Here is a 20331-nt window from a genome sequence, read left to right as displayed (position 1 = left end):
CGCTGGGAGCCCCACGGGCATCCCGCTCACGCCTGTCTGTCATCACGGGGCCCGGTGGTGCTCAGAGCACGGAACTCTAGAATCATTAACGTTGGAGAAGTCCACCAAGAAGCCGAAGTCCGACCGTGCCGCTAACCACGTCCCTCAGTGCCACATCTGCGCGTCTCCTGCTCGCTGCCAATGCCGGCGGCTGCACCGCGCCCCGCTTCAGGCAGCGCGCGCACCTCGCCGCGCGCACGTGGCACGGCCTCGCGCCCCCAGCACTTCCGCTGCTCGCTGGAGAGCGGGAGGAGCCGGGCGGCGGAAGCGCGTTACGACTTCCGGCGGAAGCGGCGCTCCGCGCAGGTCGAGCCCGTAGAGGGTCCGTTTCCGTCTCGCGGCAGCCTTTACCGGCGCCGCCGCCCGTGAGGAAGGGATCCTGCCACGCCGGTGCCCCGGGGCTCGCCTTCCCTCAGGCCGCTCGTAAGGCGGCGGCGCCGGCGTCCCAGAGGATGTGGCGGAGGCGGCAGTGGCAGGCGCCACGGCCAAGGGAGCCCTGAGCCCGAGCAGCGCTTCCCGGCCCCTCGTCCCGGCGCCTCGCCGGCAGCTGCTTGCCCGTTGCTCTTCGTTCCCCTCGCCCGGCGCCGACCCCGGCCGCGTCGCCTCCCGCTTAACCTCGCCGGTTCTCACACGCTGCAGCTCCGCGCGGGGGCCGAGGACAGCTCGAGAGCGCGGGAGCGGGGCGGGGCGGCCCTCGGGGGCCGGTGGCAGCGAGGATGGCCTCGTCGTCGGGTAACGACGACGACCTCACCATCCCTAGGGCTGCCATCAACAAGATGATCAAGGAGACGCTCCCCAACGTCCGCGTGGCAAACGATGCCCGGGAACTGGTGGTCAACTGCTGCACGGAGTTTATCCACCTCATCTCCTCTGAGGCCAATGAGATCTGCAACAAGTCGGAGAAGAAGACCATATCCCCGGAGCATGTCATACAAGGTGAGCTTCCGGCAGTGCCGTGCCGTGGGCCGCGCCCGTCCCGCTCAGCTTCTCCTTCGTGCTGTGTTCTGACGGTGTGAGAGACAACAGGGGAGCCTTAAGGGCCTTGGGGATGCAACGTGTGGTCCGGCCGGTCGGTGCCTTGCGAGGGAACGGTGTCTTTGGTTTGACGGACGGCTGTGTGCTCAGCACCGGCTCTTGTCTTGTCGTTCAGAGAAGTGTGATGTCTGGAGAGAGGTCTCCGAGTCCAGCAGTCTTTTTCAGGCTTGTGATACGAGGGCTGCTCTTTGCAATGGCAGTACAGCTTTCTCTTACAGCGTGTTTCAAGGTCCTGAGCTTATTGAGTGCCTTTCTAAGGAGACTGACAAAAGGCCCGTGGTTGGGCATGTGGGGCTTAGTCTCCTTGCATGGATTCCATAAAAAGTGAGATACTTTGCCTGAAGTGTCCTTAGAATTCAATCATTTAAAATCAGCTATTCCTATCTGTTGTGGGAAACACGTAATAACGATATATTCCTTTGTGTCGTGCACAGCTGTTGCCTCCTACTTCGCCTTGTTGAATGAAAGCTTTCTCAGTACATCTCGTTTGCTTTTCTTTATGTTCGTTCTACCATGAGTAGGGAGGTTCCTTGCCTCGCGTGTAAGTCTGCAGTAAGCATGTTTTGTCACGAACCATTCACTTTGCTGCTGAAGTAATGGTTGTTCCATAAAAAGTGGACCACTGACTACTGCAAACAAATTGATAACATTGATCCCTAGAGTGCTTCATTCTGTTGTTTGGTAGAGCTCTTGGCAGTAGTATTTGCCGTAGAGGTATTTCCAACATTATAATGGTGTCAAGTTAGTTTAAGAAACAAAACAATAAGATTTTCTGTTGATAAACAGGCAAATTCTTTTTTCTTTCGCTGGTCGCAGCTTGCTCACCAGGAGAGTTGCAATTACTTGACAGGATTACAAACAGCAATTTGGTAACAAATCGAAATCAATATGCGTATACATGGTTGGAGATCAACTGCTAATGTTATACATACAAGTATTTTGCTGAGCTCTGTGTCATTGAGTTTGAAAACTGCTTTTGTATTAGATCTGTCCATTTTAGTCAAATATTGCTGATGAACGCTCTGGAGAGAGATGCTTTTTCTGATACTTTCAGAGGCAGAATGGATTGTTCCTGGATTTACTGCTCTCCTCACCTGCAGGAGTGTGCTTCCTCCAGATGTGTTCTCATCAGCAGATGGTACTCATTTCAAGGGTGACGGTCCAGGCTGTTCATTCTGCAGGCAGAGATGTGTACAGAGGATAGCATATCAACATTTCCATTCGCCTTCAATGTAGATATTTGTATAACACTGTAGATATTTGTTGCTTTAACTGTACCTTAATATAGCTTCATGACCATGATGCTAACAAATTCAGTAGTTGAAATACATGTTTGTTGTGATCATTAAGTTAACCCTGTCCTTTAATGGTTTCACTTAAGTCCCTTAGAAATTATATGGACATAGCATCACAGCTGAACAGGCTGCTGCCAACAGGAATCCTTTTGCATCCTCTCTAGAGCTGGATGTAGCTGTCTCTTCTCTGATACTGGCTTTGTGAAAACTTGGCCGTCAGGGAAGGTAGTTCACTGTCACATGAGGTTGCTGATATGATTGTTCCTGTGAACAAGAGGTTGCTAGGTTAGAAGCAGGGGCTAGGGGAAAAGAGGGGACAAAGGCACCCTTTCAGCTGGTGACATCCTGCCACTGGGCTGTGTCAGAACTAACCTGAAACTGCAGCTTCATTGTTGTAGTTCCGTGTCTGGAGCAGTGGTACAGAGGACACACCACTGCACTAGGAAGAAATGGCTGCGTGGCCACATACTGGGCTGGAATGCTTTCCCTCACACTGCTGGGTTGTTTCAGATGAGTGAAGTCCTTGCAGTGTTCTTTTGTGTGGTAACACAAACACTTGACTGGCACAGTGCCTACGGACAGCATAGGGAAAGAAAAGCAGAGGCTTCCTGCATCCTGAGAGAGATCTGGTGTGATAGATTTACTTGGGCTGAGCCAAGCGCTCACCACTAATGATAAAATGTGCATCTGCTTCCTGGAAAGTGCCCAAAGACTTCAGTGCTGTCATGGTCTGAGTGGAGATGGAGAGCTTTTGCAGCAGTTAGAGATACTGGGACCAGCTGTGGAAACAGAAAATAGGCTCACTTGGTAGCTCTGTAAGTTGTGGTGAGGAGGGCTTTTTGGGAAGCTGGCCTTCTGTTGGATTCTGAACGTGGTGACGTAGGAAAATATTTTTTTAAGCTGACTGCTTGAATTACTTTGTCTATGTGAAGCTGAGATGCGCTAAGGTGGGCTGAGAATTGATGACAAATCCTGTAGCCTGTCTTCATGGGCTGTTAGGATATTGGCACTGTTTAGTTAGTGCTTTAATGTAAAATACTTGAGTTTTCACTTTGGAAGTTTCTTTTTTTTGGAAGGGCTATGAAGATAAACATCTCAGATATGAGTGACCTGATTGTATTAAAAACAAGTGTAGAACTACAAGTGGTTATGCTTAATGGATTAATCGGACATCTTTGTCTTCATGCAGTCTTTAAGGAAGCTGAAGAAAAAGGATAGGTGTGATTTGACATCTGTAAAAGTTTCCTTCTCCTTACCTTTCAAAAGCACGCTATTTTGGGATCCAGCTTTTGAAATTTTGTAGGATTGTTCTAACATCTGTAATATATCAAGCTTTCAGCAATCTGATAGACGTGTAGACTTAACACTCTAGAAATAGAAAGATTCTGGATTTTGGTGAACGGGTAGTTCTGCTCAGGTAGACGTTTATTCAGCATTTGAGTACCATGCTGAACGGTACTCAAAAAGATATATATCTTTCTTTAGAAAGAGAGAGAGGCTTATTCCTTCCATGCATGTGCTCCACAAAGCCACAATATGTTTCAAGAGAGTGAAATTCTGAAGTTGTTTCACTGCCAGTAGCATTTCTTTGCAGTGGGCATAATGTTATTGCTTATTTTGTATTCAGTATGTAACTGTAAGTTCTTTCCATTAATTTCCATTCTCTTAAGTTGCACATACAACTTGCTGTTGATTTGGGCTGCTGTTCATACTCCAGTGCAGCAGATTTCCAAGCCTGATCTATCAGCATTCTTTTGGTGAACATCTGTGCATTCACCATGATAGTTCATCTTAGTGAAATTTGACTTAAAGAGTTCTTAACACCTTAATGCTAAAAAGAAAAAGCTTTGAGTTTGAAATAGTTGAATGAATTTACTGTTTACATTTTAAAATTAAATGAGTTCCTTTATATTAATAGGCTGCTTAGAGAACCAGTTCTGCACCATCAGACGTGTTTGCCTCCTCTCTGCTGAGATTGTATTAAACAGGTTAGAGAAGGCTTTTGGTGATTCTCATAGAAACTGTGGACTAATTTGAAATGGTTCCAGTGTCTGCGTGGGCTGAGGTTGAACTGGCATGCTGTCTAGAGTAATTTAATTATCTCTAAATTGGTTCATCTCTTTCTTAAGAGATAGGTATTATGTAAAGTCATTTGTAAAATGTTTGCCAAATCTCCTAAAAGAATGGCAGTCCCGCTGCAGTGTTCTACTAGATTGAAGGCAGTGTATTAATCATCTCCCTGTATGTGTTGGAAGCCACAAGCTTACAGGGTGGCTTTGTGTTACTGTGATGGCGTGCCCCTCAGTTACGGGTAGGAAAAGAACACTTGGAAACACGTTAGAAAGTAGTCTGGCCTTCTGTAAATCAGAGTTTGTTTATTATGTTGTTCATATTTACTGTTATGTAGTTTATTTTAGTGTGATTTCTTGGAAAGCTTATTATGTAAGGTTGAAATAAAGTAAGATAAATATTAAAACAAGTATCATTCTATAGGGAAAACTCAGACCTGCGTAACTACTGGAAGTGAACTGGCTGTTGAATGAAACTGGGGCTTGTTTCTAAGAAGTTGGTGCCTGTGTAACATTGCTAGCCTGTTCTGTTTTAGGTTCTGCTTGTGGGGTGGTGTGTGTATGTGTGTGGAGGCATATGGTAGCAAGTGGCATATCAAAATATGCCTTTTATCATATGTTCTGCCTGTTTTGCTTTTAACCTTTCTTAACCTTTAAAACCTGTTGCAGAATACAGCTATACTTCAGATCTCCCTGGGCAGGTTAAAATGCTGTTTTAGCTTCTGAACGCATTTTCATGTAGTGATAAATACAAGGATTTCCATTCCAAAACAATAAGGAGTTGTGTGTAACTGTATATGTAAAATACACATCTCTAGCTGGTTGGCATCTGGAAAATGAATTCAGATATTCAGATACAAAGCTAAAGCATATTTCTATGGTTACGTTTATTATTGCTGTCTTAATGAAAATTTTCTCTGTTATTGGTAGCTGATTTAACTTTTTCTGAAGACTTGCAACAAAAATGAAAGATAGAATCACTGAGAGATTAATGGATCACAGTTCAGGTAGGAAGGGCATCTTGGTTCTGTAGTTTTGTATGAATCTGATATGCAGAACATGAAGATAGAGGCCTTCTAAGTGTAATGCCTCTCTAGCAAAATGAATCTGGAAGTCCTGAGTGCTTTGCAAGCCAGGACTTTTTGTACTTCAGTAAACTTTATATTTCTAGTGTGCACTCTGAGAGGGCATAGGAGAAGAGGCAGTGAGAGTAGCTGTCAGATGTTCTCATGAACACAGCTTTTCATCACCAAATGACAAAAATGATCAAACGCTTTCTGTTTTTTAGAAATGTATGTTTAGAATAAATGTATGTTGGTATCTGATATCAAAAGCTTTCTAAAAGATAAATATTTTATTTTTTCTAGCACTAGAAAGTTTGGGCTTTGGCTCCTATATCAGCGAAGTAAAAGAAGTCTTACAAGAATGCAAAACCGTAGCACTAAAGAGAAGAAAGGCCAGTTCACGCTTGGAAAACCTCGGCATTCCAGAAGAAGAGCTTCTAAGGCAGCAACAGGAATTATTTGCAAAAGTAAGTGAAGCAATGCAGCACTTACACAGATGAGGTTGTAATAATTAATGTGGTGGATCTAATGCTGCAAAAACATGTACACACACCTAGAAGTATTCCTTTCCTTGTTGACTGCTGTAGCATCCAAGGTGCTATTGATCTTCTTGTCCCGATTGTGTTACACAAAGTCAGGTCAGTAAGTAAGATACTGTTTGTGGTTACGCCTCCATACAAATTTTATACTCTAGATTTAGAAAGGATTTTTTTCCTTCTCTACTACTGAGACAGGTACTTCCATTGTATTGTAATAATACATAAAGAACTACTTAGTTGAGGAAATAAAAAATGGAGGTGCTATTCTAGGAATTACCATTTTTTAAAATTGCATTTAAAACATGAATATCTCTTCTGTTTGTGGCCATCAGTGCACAAATCAATGAGGCTTTGAAAGAAACAATTAATTGTTAAAAAATTCTAAATTGTCCTTTCTCATCTTTATTTACTTGTGGCAAGATTCTATTTGAGTTAATTCATGCATAAATTTTTAAGGAGGCAGTTGAAGCACAGGAAGAGAATTTGCCTGCAAATACTCCTTCATCCCAGCTTTACCTGATAGTAAACATTTCCATGTTTGAACAACTAAAAGCTAATTTTATTTATCCTTCTACGCTGTGTTTCTGTCTTATTCTTGGTATGACAAGACAGTCTTTCTCTAAACTAAATGATGTGAAAATAATCTTTGCTTTCTGTTTTCTCTTCCCAGTTCTTGAGTCTTGTTTTCTCTATTTACATAATTTTATTTTCTCTGAAAATGCTTGTTCAGTTGTTACTATGCCTGATTACTGTGACCTCCTTTCCCACCAATTAACTATATTTATATCTTGCTGAAACACTTCATAACTGTTGGTTTTGTGGTATAAGGTGCCAACTATGTTAATCTTATTTGCATGATTAATTTTTTTGCCATCTAAAGCTTCAGCATGCATAAGGCTCTTATCAGCATGCATTGAACTAATTAGGACTTCTTTTGATTGTACTACTATTAGAAAGACCAATATGGCTGCTTCTGAGTTAAGGTTTGATTTATATATGTCAGCTTGATTTGTGTTTTTTTTTTTTTTAACTACTGTTCAAAAACTTCGTATGGTCTACAAAATAATGATAGATATATAGAACAACAAAGATAGTTGAGAGGGTACATCCTCCTAAGTAACATAAAACAAGAATGCTAAAACCATTACTACCTTATGTAGGCCACACTTTATATACAGAATTGACCACGTGAAATATGTTTGTGTTTTTTTTAATTCTATAATACTGTGCCTTAAAGCCTAAATTAAAGACAATACATGCAGGTTTAACCAAATTGTGTTAATTTTTATTTGATTTTTAAAAGTATTATGTTACAACGTGGCAAATATTACTTAATAGTATATTAAATTATACTTATTTTACTTAAATTAAGCATAATTGATTTATACATAAGTCTGTACTAGGATGATAGTGAATATTTGAAGTCAGTCTAATGGTTCCTCTGATATTCACACGTCTAAAAGTATTTGTAAGATGAGGTCATCAACAGAAGGGTTTTGTTTTTTTGAGGCTTCCTTACTAAAGATTGCTTATAAAGTTCCTGTGTAAATGGGTTGCTCAATAAATGAGTTCAGTTTACCCCAGGAGCTGATAAGGCTTCTTAGTCAATACAACTCAGTGGAATTTTTCATTGCTTCAGTTTTTGAAAAGCCTTAAGAAAATGATCATGGAATCATAGAATCACCAAGGTTTAAAAAGACCTCCAAGACCATCCAGTCCAACTGTCCACCTGCTGCCAATATTTCCCCTGGTAAACCATGTCCCTCAGTACCACATCTAAGTGGTTCATGAGCACATTCAACAACGATGTCTCCACCACCTCCCTGGGCAGCCTGTTCCTGTGCCTGACCACTCTTTCAGAGAAGAAATTTAAATTTTTCCATATAAATGGAAAATCCATGAATTTTTCCATATAAATGATGTAAATGATAGACACAGACAAAATGATCCATCCAGCGAGAAGTGCCAAGCCTCTGATTGCTGGTGTGCTCCTGTGTATTGCTTCACTGAATGTGCAGTAAACTTAATTGTAGCAAGGTTAGTGGGGAGGGCTATTAGTTCATATGTGATCAATATTTATGCCTCTGCTATGGGTACAGATGCTGCAAATTTACAATGCCTTGTTTTCCTTTTTAACTTGACTACCACTTAGAAATACTGAAAAGTCCTCTTTGAGAAGTGCTGAACAGGCTGAGAAAGTGTGGCACTTCTTACAGTATAGGAAGACTTCTTTTTTTCATGTATACTAAATAGGTAAACTGGTTTTGATCACTGTTTTCTGAAGCACCATCTTTTGGTGTCTTGAAGTCTGGAAAGTTGATTTGTTGATGCTTTGGAAAAAGAAAGGAAAATTTGGTGAGCAAGTAAAGAATACTAAAGGCTTTTAAATTAAAAAACTTTCTTCTAATGTTCATTCAGAACAGAAATCGAAACTTTAACACACTGTTGAAATCAAAAATAGTTACTGAAAAAACAAGAAAAAGCTCTAAATGGGAAAATGGGAATGTACCATGTGAAGTACTTGAAGGATTTGGTTAGAACGTCTTGTACCTTGAAGTACAGATAATGTACCTTTCTGTAACAAAGACATCTCAACCTGCCTGTCGTTATTTAAGAAGAGCTTAGATTGCTCTCTTCTCAAAAGATGGCTTAGCAAAGTAAGATAATGGCTTTCTTCATTTCATGATTATTTTTGTTGTTTTGGGTTGGTTTTTTTTGTTTGTTTTGTTTTTGTAATACTATGTGTTGTGGGGGAGGATGACTTTGTGATTGCAAACTTTCTATTTGTAATCAACAGAGTAGGACTGTTCTCATCTCTGAACGGTGGTTGAATGCTAACAGGCCTTGAAACTGAACCCTGTATTTTTTTGTTGCTCTGTCGTGCTTGATTTTTCCATTAGTAAGAGGTTCAGCACAATCCTTACAATGAAACTAAAGAGGCATGGACTAGTGTACTTGTTCTGGAAAGTATAAATCCTCTAAATGTTGGCCTCTTCAGAGGAAGAGCGAATGTAGCTAGTATGAATAATAAAGGTATTTCTAGACATGTTTTTGTGTGAACAGTTAATAAAAAACTATATAAAAGGAATCTGCAGGTGTGGATAAAACTGCTTTTATAGCTAAGGTGTGCTAGAGATTCTTCACAAGTTATATTATGACCTTAACAATTAAATTCATGTCTTTAGGCTAGACAACAGCAAGCAGAACTGGCACAGCAAGAGTGGCTGCAGATGCAACAAGCAGCTCAACAGGCACAGCTTGCTGCTGCCTCAGCCAGTGCATCCAATCAGGCAGGATCTTCTCAGGATGAAGATGATGAAGATGATATCTGAAATTCACCAGCTGGGTTTCTGTCTTCACTAAGAAATATTTTTCCTGCACAATGAAAACAGTGAAATGAATGCTTACCTGTAAGTTTGTATGCATCATGGACTGGCAGTTGGTATTCTAGGGGTGTCTGCTGTTGTGTGCTGTACATGTATAAACTGTCTTTTTTTGAACTCTTGGAGATTTAAGGTTCAGTATCATATCGACTTTGGATTTTTAATGGTGTATATGGAAATTTTAGATAGCAGTGCGTCACTTATTTGATCAATAAACAGTGTTACAATAAACAACAAGTTTATAAAATATAGTGAGATTTATACAAAAAGCTCTAAATTCACATTTGCATTTCTTCCCTTTTAACTAAACTATGAAATCTTACTTAGAATTTTTAATTGTTTTGGGGGGGAGTGGTACAGTACCGTTAATGGGGAAAAAGTCAAGTTCAGCATAGTACAGTTTTGAATTCTTTGTTCTTTTTAAAATGCGGATATATATGGCAATAAATATTATAAATGCTCAAATACCACACTTGTTACAATTTGAAAACAGTATCTTTCCTAGCTTGGTGAAAATGTATGTTTAATAGGAGTTGTACAAATTGAATCCTTTTTGGTATGGGATGGAAAAAAATAAATCCATGGTTTTATTACTGCATCCTTTGACAGTCAGACCCGACTGAATATTTTACTTGGAAGACTGCCCCTTTTGGGAAACTAACTCTTCTTATTGTTTTGCTCCAATTTAATGTTAACTGTTGATGTTATTGCGTAGTCCAGATATGTTCATATTGTTGAAATATAAAACTGGAACTTGATGAAACAGAATTGTTCTGGTTCCACTGATGTAACTGGGAATGATTCAAGCCTATGAAGGCAAAAGCTGAAGCTAAGAGCATGCTTACAATAAAAGAGGGATTTTATTTAACCTTGATAAGTCATCGTTGTCAGCGTAATGCTAATGTTTTCCACACTAGGTTGCCGCTGGATTACTAAAATACTTTGAAAGATAACATTTGCATCACTCAAATTGGTTTGTAGGTAAGTCCAGGTTTTTGACAAAGTATTCCCCAAAAGTGATCGGTAAGACACGGAACAGAACTGTAGTAGTCCTTTTGATAGTTGATTTGAAAATTCTGTTGATTAATGGATGAGCGGCTGTTCTTTGTGTTGAAATAAAGCACAGTAGTGTCCATTACTGGGTTTTAATGTGTTACTTGAAGTAATACTGGCATATCTCCTGGTACTCTAATCTGAGCAGACTAGAAAAGCCACTTGAATACTGCTGTAGATGATCTCATAGCTCTGTAATAATGCAGTTTGTTTGTTTTAACCTAAGACCTCAGCAGGTTGCTCTAATCACAGATCCTGAGGAGGGCAGCAAGTCTGTGTAAGGATATAAATGGAAAACATCGTGTCCATTTTTACATAATGATCTGAACAAGGTACAATTGGCACATATTCAGGTCTGAGTCCCTTAGTGACTTTTAAGTGTGAGATGCATTAAGTTTCATATAGAGGAAATGTGAACACTTCCTTAAATGCATTCATGCAGTGAAAACTCAGAAACGTATTTTAATATTTAAGTTAAAATGAACGAAAAACCTTTCACAGCTACTATATGATATGTGTTAGGCAAGGTTTGATTAAGGAAGTGGTTTTCTGTGAAGGTTTAAGTACCAAAGGTAGAAAATCTAGTCTAGTGATACAATGTTAATGTGCAGTGTTGGCTTTTCTAATTTGTACTGTAACACCTTCACACCTTTCTATTTTAAATGAGTCTTTTTCTTTTAAATAATATTAGGTATATTTTCACCCCTCTATTTTCTGATGCAGAATTCAGGTTAACATTTTACTGCATCTGGTATGTGTGGTGTAATATGTTTGGATCCTTGTGACCTTTCTTTTGGACATTCTTGTGCTTTTTTCATATGCTGTATTCTTCAAGCAATAAAATTCTGATGTGTTTTTATAAAATTGCTTTTATATTTAATGAATAGTCTGCCTTCTTCATTGCATTTATAAAGAAGAAATTTAAGACTACTTAAGCTCTCCTGTTACTTGACCCACCGAAAACTTTTTGTGACCAAAGACTTTTCAACCTGAGTGCTGCTGGATGGCATTGCTGTTCACTGGGGTTGCTGTGTGCTTGCAGAGAACATTTCTGGGCTTGTTTTGCTCTCTTGGGTATTGCATTTTATGTATATGCATCTTCGTTAGCTAACCTTCATGACTTGGAAAGTTGGCCCCAAGTCCCATAGATCAGTTAACATCCTGTTAAAACTGAAAGTATTTCAAAGGGAAGACCACAGACAGAGGCTGGGGAAATAAGAATGTATGTTAGTTTTCTGTGGAACTGATTTTACGTAGATAGCCTTGCTTTAAAATTTGAGAGCGATTCATTTATTCATGCATTTCAGCTCGGGGATGAAAAGTCAACTAGCAGTGGTAGACGGGAGAATCTTCACTGGTCATTCAGTAAATTTAGGAATTTTGTATTACTTTGCTCTCGTGCTTCCATGCGCTTACTTTTCAGTGAAGATGAGATTTGTGAATTTATGGTACTGCTGAGTTTTGATACTGCAGATATTTATAGCGTAAATTGGATTAGTAAACTGTGTGGTGGCTCTGTCTCAGAAGAAACATGTAATGATGTGTCTTCCTTAAATGTTGAGTTTGTTAGATCATCAGTGGGTTTTCCATAATTATTCTGACAGTCTGTTTCAGAGCGCTTTCACTAACTGACCTCCTTGCAAAGGCTTTATTTTGTTCTTTTAATGAAGTTGTATGTCTACATCACGTTGTGGATGTGTAAATGAGGTAACAAGTATGCTAGGGTGATACACTTCTGTAAAGGAATAGATCCATTAAATGCTTTATTTGGAGGTGATTTTGTTCTGTGCACCTATGCTAGAATGCAACTAAGGTTTTGCAGCAAAATGTTGAGACAATGAATCTAACCAGGTGCAGCAATTTCCATGCATTGATCATTTGTGCATCCAACAGAGCAAAGATTCTCCTGTATTGATATGCCAAATCCTCTACACTTATCAGTCACTGATCCAATAACATGGGTTTTGCTGTACGGATAGTTCCGGTATAAATTTGAATGATATAAAGAAGAAATGCATTTCAGATGATGTTTTGTTTGTTGGGGAAGGGGAAATTTGTTTTTCACTCATGGCAGTGTTTTATTGTAATGTCAACTACAGGAATACAGAATGAAAACTTCTATCCCACAGCCTGAAGCAAATGTTCAGGTAAGAATTGACACTTTTCCCATTTAAAGTAAAGAAAAGAAGTGTAAGAGTTACTATGCCTTATATATGTGGGATTACCATTTATAAGAAGCATATTAAATCAGGTAAAGAATGCATTTAGTTTTAAGGTTGAATATTCATGTGATTAATCTTTATAATAAGTTAGACATGTTTCTTTGTGAGAAAAGAAGAAAGAACTTAAAGTAAAGACAATGAACTCTGTTTTCATTTGGTTCAGAGGCAGAATTCTCACCATGCAAGGTCTGCATTTGATTTATCCCCTCCCCTCCCCTCCTTGGCCGGCAGCTGGAGTAATTAATGCATTTGGAGCCATATTGATGTGTGGTATACCTTACAATGATTTCCATACCCATTTCAGTGGGAATTATTTTACTATCCAGTTTTGGTTTTAGTTCAGTACTGTTACTGGTCAGTTATTGTAAACTTTTATACATGTTCAAAGCATTATATGGGTATTAATTAGGTTTGGGCAATGTCTTGCTGCCCGGTGAAGTAATGTCAGTATCTGAACGGTCCATGCTGTGATTTGAAGGTAATGCTTTCACATGGTACAGAACTAAAAGGTGCTGCACTATGCAGAGGTACAAGATGTTATCATCATGTCAAACTCAAGGAATGGTGACTCATTTAGAGAGAGTAAGTGATAGGAAAGACAAACAGGCTTGTTCTGAAAGTCATTGTCGGAGATGAAAGTATTTATTTGCAATAGCACAGTACTTGCTGATTATGGGGCAGGACTCAGTTTGATTGATGTTGTGTTCAGGTTTCATTCTGTCACCTACAGAGTGAGAACCCACACCTCAATTAGAAATAAATTTCCATGTTCTTTTGTGTACAAATTTAGGTTTTCTGAGGTAGCAGTGTAGTCTGTGAAAGAGTACTAAATTTATGGGGATGCTGACAGCAACGTAAGAAATCTGACGGTATTCACCATCCTGTCCTGCTGTAAAGGAAACCATTTTCAAAATTATTCCAAAATCTGTGTGATGAAGGAGGAATCTGAGCAGGGGAAAAAGGTGTTTTTTCTACTATAATGCAAGCAGCAAATCGATGCAAGATTTCATGCATGAGTGATTATTTTTCAGGCAAGTAAAATTCAGATCTTTTAAATAAAGACACAGGAGTAGTTGATTCTTGCTTTAGAATATATTTACATGTTTAAGAACACATGTTTTCTGTATTCTCTGATTCTGTAAATTACTTGCAGTAATTTAGTTGTCTGGGGCTGCTGAGTGAATTGTATACAGCTGAACTCATTACCCTTAAATTATGAATAACTATTTTTTGCTTACAGTATGTTGGAATGTTGTAAAACTTGAAATTGTGGGAAACATAGTTTTACAGGTTTTTGTTTTTTTTTTTTCCAGTTTTTGAATGGTTATTACATTGTTTTTCAAATACTTAGTTCTAATAAAGTTTAATTAAACCAAGCTAAGGCTTTACAAACAGGAAATTAGTTTAGGTAGTCCTGATTTTTCTTCCCTGAAATTAGTACTGCCTTTCCCACTCATTACTGTTCTGAGGATCTGAAATCTAAGGTAGATGCCCCAAAGTAGTTCATCTAGCCCTTTTCATGAAGACTTTTCTCCTGCTGAGTGCTCTGGCAGCCAGGAATTGACCTCTTCCCAAGCATCTCCTGGATCGTACAGGCCTTCTTGAATGGGAGCAAAAATCTGCAGCTGCTGCCTGAGTTCTCTAAAGCTGTTGTTGCAAAAGGTTGCTTTCCATTGCTGTAGGTTCCATACGTGGTGGTTCATCCCCAGCAGTCTTTCTCGCTTTCTTTCTTTTGATTATTGTGAAGTGTTACATAATATCATTAAAATCAAGGGATACATTTTGGACTAAATGTGGAAAAAAGTACATAATTATATCTCCCTGCAGGATGCGATAATACAGGGCCAAACTGTCTGTAACCGCTGTTGGTGAGTTCATCTTTCTCAAAATGTTGAAAAATTCTGCATTATCTGCTTTGAGTGTTGATGTTCTGAGACCAAAATCACCACTTGAGCTTTTCTTTCAGGAAGATGATGTGCATTTATTACCTGACTTTCAGAGATGAAGTGATGAACTTCTGTACCCAAATGGGTGCAGAACAGCATGAGCACAAATAGAAATGGTCCGTCTCAGCATGTGGCAGAATATATCAGGAACGTACACAGGTAGAAATGTTTACTCTAGCCTCCCTTTATAGATGAAAAGGTTCCAGGACTTGAATCAAACAGCCATGAGGAAGAATTATGATAGCAGTTCTCTTTGGACAAAGACTTTTCATTGTTTTGAGGGGTTTTTCTTTAATCAGGTGAAAAAGGATTGAAAACTGGACATTGTCCTAAAATGAGATCTCCAGTATTGACTGTGGAATGAGAGCACGTTTTAGATCTCTTTAAGTTAGTTAGTTCTCTTTAAGAACTCAGAATAAAACTTCTGAATGCTGAAATATTTTCTTATTCATCTGTGTTCAGGTATACTTTTGTAGCTTCCAATTCCAATTTTGTAACTTACAAATTCCAACCAAGAGAGTCAGGTTAGTTCTCAAATTTTTGACTTGGTAACTTTTTTGTGGACTTGGCTGTTGAAGACTTTGAGTAGCTGTTGAGCTTTATGTATAGGTAGGTCAACAAGCAACAAGGTAAAATGAGTAAAGAATTCTGCATTTGATTTGGTGCTTGCATGATTTTTAGATGCTAGAGAATCAAAAAGACAAATTTTGAAAACGAGACTTGAAGCCCTCTGTAGAGGGCTTTCTCTATAGAGAAAGAGAAAGAGAGAGTTAGTATTAGAGCTAAAGGTCACTGTTTCCAGTACTTTTGAGTTTTCAAAGCTGATTGTGGAATAATGATGCTGTAAATCAGTGGCTAAGGTAGCAAACCTCTTGCAATTTTGATGGTTTTGAATTTAAAAGGAAAAATACAGAGTCCCTAGGGTTTGTTGAGAATGTAGCTTATAGGTTGCTGTGGTATGATTGGGAGGATCCTGTGTGGCCTCTTTCTTGCCAGCTCCCCAGGTGGGAAACTCGTTTGTGAACCTCTTCAACAGGCAGCTTATTTGCCAGGCTAATTGGCAAGAGCTGTGCTGGCCTCCGGCTCTGCTCCAGAGGTTGAGTTGTGTGGGTTTTGGGGCCGTGTGTATGGTCTAATTAGCAAACTATAAAGCCAAATTTATGTGGATAATGTGTTGAAGCCAGACAGAACCTATAATTAAGTTCTGTTCTTAGTTCTTCACTTAACTTAATACTTGATTATTTTTTGTCAAGATTGAGTCTATCACTTCTCTCCTAGTATTTGTATGGGAGAAAACCAATGGTATTTAAGATGAAGGAAAAAGCAACTCTTACCTAGGGCTCAGTTTGCTACCTTTCTATCTAATCTGCATCTCAAGTCCAAAGAGCAGATGTTGGTCTTGAAATTTAGCTAAGTATAGCTCAAAAAATGTAATGTGAAGGAAGAAAAATATTTTTGTGTGTGTGACAAATGGCTTATTTCTCGTTTTGTCTGTTTGGAATCACTTAAATTTAGGCAGACAGATTCTAGTCAGAATCCCACCTTGGAAGAAAGGATGGTGAACAGAGTTGTAGTGTTTAGGGTTTTTTTGGTTTTTTTTTGGTTTTTTTTTAATTAACGTGAGAGAAAGACTTAGGGAGATAATTGCTGCATGGAATAGAAATGTCATTAAGCAAATCAGTGGCAGTGTCGGTTTATTTACATTCCTGTTCTTACAAATGATTAATAGTGGAAAGAAGAGGATGCTCTTGCATATGCAGATTACTCTGAGTTTCCTTCCATATTCTGATACTTTGCCAGTTTTTGCATGCAAATTTGTTATGCAACCTGGACATCCACTTTCTCATGAGAAAAGGAGGTACCACCACGGGCTTACAATAACAAAGGAAAGACCCTTTGACGGCGAGCTGCTGACCGCTGCGGTCCTGCGGAGGAGAGAAGCTGAGGCCTGCAGCGGTGTGCAAGGTAGGGCAGCCGAGGGCTCACTGCCCCCTCTGAGTTTCAAATTAATGCAGCTGATACCGATTCAACGAAACGAGATCTGATGAGCTACAGCAGAAACGGGTCGGTATTGTTCCCCTGCTCGTTCCGTTGGCTGCCGGCAGGTGGCTGTCAGGCTCAGGGAATGGTTTCAGCTGGGAGTCCGGTACTGCTGCTGGTGCGAGGCATGGTACTGATGCAGCTGTGACTTAAAGTTCCTGTAAGGAGACTAACTGCTGACCCGGAATATTGACTGTGATCACATTTTATGCCAGGTTTTGCACAACTGTAAATACATTTTTTCTGAACGCGATTCAGTCAGATGTTAAATATTTTAACAAGCCTAAAGGTATGTGGTGCTGATCTGTAGCTGCTCCTTCCTTCACTCCTCATTTTCCTGCAGCTTGAATTAATACCGTGACAGACTCTCCGTGTTTAGTATTGATCACAGACATTAATCTGTTATGCTCTGCTTGAAAGCAGCTGGCTGACCAATGCAGGTGGAAGTTGCTATGCATGTCTTGGTTTATTATCTTGGCACTAATAATCTTTATGCCTGTAGATAATGTAGTTTGTGAAATAGCTTGTTGATCAGAACTGACCATTCCTATTCACCTAATTCCTCTTGCTAGACACTTAGCTTAATATTCTTTTAGTGTAGGGAGATGTACATGGAGCTGGTAGGAGAATGCAGAAGACTTGTTAGATGGATGGAGGTAGCACAGCCATGGTGGTGACAGTATTCAGGGAGATAATTCAAACATTAACAAGTTCAAAGTAACATTTTAAGATCATGACTTACAGACATTCCCTGATGTTCCTATAATAATTGTCCAGTTTTCAGCTTGGGCTACAGTTGTGTGTTATCAAAAGAAACTGTCAAATTATCATGAGTCTCTCTTCACTGAAAAAAAATCAGAGGATGTTTGTGGTTGGCATGTTGTCAGTTTATGCTGATTGCCACCACTTTCCCTTTGCTACACATGGCTTGGAAAGATGTGCTCTTAGCTTAGGGCAGGCAAATAGAGTGAACACAGGATTTAATAAAAGCAGATGGAAGTTCTTATTTTTCTCCTCCTTACAGCTGGTGCAAGTTGTGTCCTTTTATCCTGTTATCTGATTGCTGGCAGTGCCTTTAGTTTGTTGGCTGGGGAGAAAAAATACACTTCTGCTATCGAAAAACAAAAGAACATTTCAGTATGGTCTGGAAATGATGTAGGAGGAGGGGATGCAGTTCTTCCCACAAAAATTCAGAGGTAGGGGAATATTTAGAATAAGGTCACTAAGCTCTGGCCAAGGCTGTGCTACTGAGTGCAGTCATACTTCTGCCTTAAAGCAAAGGTGGTGTGGTCTAATTCAGCTGTTTTTCTGCTTCAAAATTTTAAAAATTAAAAAAAAAAAAAAAAAAGCTGAGCCTAGTAGATTTGAATATTTTTTTCTTATAGTTGAAAAAGGAACCCAGTGGCAGTAAGCCCCTCATCAAGTGCATAACTATGGATGTGTTGGAAGCTGCTGGGTGCTGTTGACCATTTTGGGGACCATGTGGAGACAGCAGTGCAAGGAAAGGTGTCAGAGTTCCTTGTCTCTGATACTTAGCTGTGAAATAATGATCGTTTGCTCACCACATAGAGGTGTTGTTAATGCTAATATTTTTAGAAATTAGAGCACTAGGAGTACTGATGATGGAGGGAAATGCATGTATAGATAAAGGGATGCAGCTAAATTCTTCTGGTTTCAAAGCAAAAAGAGATGATGAGCTTCTGCAACATTTCTTCATGGAGTAAAAATCCAATTTTGGTATGCCAGAGACTTCTGGTTGGCAGAGAAAAAGATTAGTGGCACCTCACACTGAGAAGGGAGGTATTTGGAAATAATTTGTTGGCCGTGCTGCTTTCTGTGACCATGGGAAGTTGAACTGCTGCTCTGTTAGGATGCATGCCTGTGGGGAGTGCCAGACAGAGCTCTGCTGCTCCAAGTTAATCGTGCCGGTTGCGGCTCTGCCAAGATAACATCCTGTGGTACACTTGTAAACCCAGCTAGCTTCTGCTGAGAGGTGAACAGGATTAATGAAATATATACCAGTTGTAATAAGTAGAATGATGTAGGTTTGGCCTAGACCAAAATTGGGCGGTTTTCTGTTAAAGCCTGTGTAATTACTCAGTGATGGGGAAAACCAGCTAAAGGCAGCAGGGAATTTACTTCATTGTTATCGTGTTCCAGAAAGTGATAATGGTGTACAAGGATATCAGAACAGTGCAATTTGTCATGGAGCCTGTGCTGCATGCTATTTCTTCAATGCGTCCTGAATGTATTTCCTTTCTTGAGTCCATCGGGTGAGACTTTTATGAACTTTTTTTTCTGAATAATCTTGTTTTCAGAGATGCAACTAGGAGGGAAACAATCTGCAGGATAATATTTGTTTGGTTATGTCTAGGGCTACTGCCAATTTCACTTGTGGGAACATCCAAATCCCTGATGACTGACAACAGTGTTTCTGACAGCACCCAGCAGAGATGCAGTGGGTGCTCTGCTCTCCCCTTTCAGTCAGAGAGGGGTGCAGTATGGGCAAGCATCTCTCTGAGCAGGGCTGCACCTGGGACGCTGGCTCCTAGCTGAAGGGGATGTGAATGCACACCTGTGTGCACACCTCAGGTGCACACATGTATCTCTTGGTCAGGAGGAACTGTAGCTTGAAAGCAAGCAAAAATCAAGGACCAGCTGTGAAGTGTTGTTTTTCAATGCAAATACTCATACAGCCTCTCAAGTATGCTTTTAACACATAGGCTTTGCATTTGAATTTCTGGAATCTTGTAGTATGGAAAAAAAAAAACTGCATTAGGTCATAATGAAAGCCTTTATCTTGTGCAGCACAGGGCAAACACTGACTTTTTCGATGTATTAACACAGGGTCCCAATGAGATGGAGAAACATGTTGGCTCCCCAGGAGCGATGGAGGCACCACTCGCTCTCCATTTCCCTGCAGGGCTGCACGTGCCCAGCTCTCCTCCTTCTCTCCCCATTCTGTGGCCCTACATTCCGTGTGGCACAGAGGTTGCTGTAGTAATGCCTGTCCTGTTTTCTTTATCATTCCCATGCAGGAGTGTGAACAGGGAGCACGGCACTGGCCGAGGCGTGCAGTGCTTAAAAGTGATTTGTTCTTCCTGAGCTCCGTGCAACAATACGCGCGTAGCGGTCGGCTCTGTTCAGCAGTGCTGCGTTGCCAGAGCCCTCCGTGCAGCCAGCGCGGTGCTTTCGGATGGCACAACGTGGTTTGGGTTAATCTGCGTGTGCAGCTGAGCGCGCCCAGGTGCGTGGTGCTGAGGGCACTGCCTCAGAGCACCCTGTATGACGAGAAACGATTTCCGAGAGCGGTTGTGGTGGCTATGTCTTTACCTTCTTCCCAACAGCCATCTTGGTGGAAAAAATTTATTCGAGGATTTATCACCCCCTTCTTTTCCAGGTGCCGTCGTGCAACCGCGTGAATCACTGACCCGCTCCGAGGAGGACGGGAAACGCGGGGCTGACCTCACGGGGAACGCAGCGCACCGCGCGGGTTTATCGTTCACCGCTGGGACGCAACGGGCCGCAGGTGCGCGGCGCCGCCCCGCGCCGTGACTCAGCGCCGTGCAGGGGGCGGCGCGAGGCCGCCGCGCGCACAAAGGCCGGGGTTCGCGCTGCCCGCGAGGCGCCCCCCCTCCTCCCGCCG

At 40.7% G+C, this 20331-nt stretch overlaps 1 protein-coding gene across 1 annotated transcript; it reads left to right on the top strand.

Annotated features, from left to right (window-relative positions):
• The first annotated feature begins 401 nt into the window (after positions 1-401).
• Positions 402-11357, top strand: DR1 (down-regulator of transcription 1). The gene is made up of 3 exons (XM_031614852.2): positions 402-975; positions 5806-5969; positions 9227-11357. The coding sequence occupies exons 1-3, from the start codon at positions 756-758 to the stop codon at positions 9371-9373; spliced, it is 531 nt and encodes a 176-aa protein (XP_031470712.1). The 5' UTR covers positions 402-755; the 3' UTR covers positions 9374-11357.
• Positions 11358-20331: the final 8974 nt, after the last annotated feature.

Source organism: Phasianus colchicus, chromosome 9 (genome assembly GCF_987193195.1).
Source record: "Phasianus colchicus chromosome 9, bPhaCol1.hap1.1, whole genome shotgun sequence".
Classification (NCBI taxonomy): Eukaryota; Metazoa; Chordata; class Aves; order Galliformes; family Phasianidae; genus Phasianus; species Phasianus colchicus.
The sequence above is the reverse complement of the archived record's forward strand: the minus strand, read 5'-3'. Positions and strand labels throughout refer to the sequence as shown.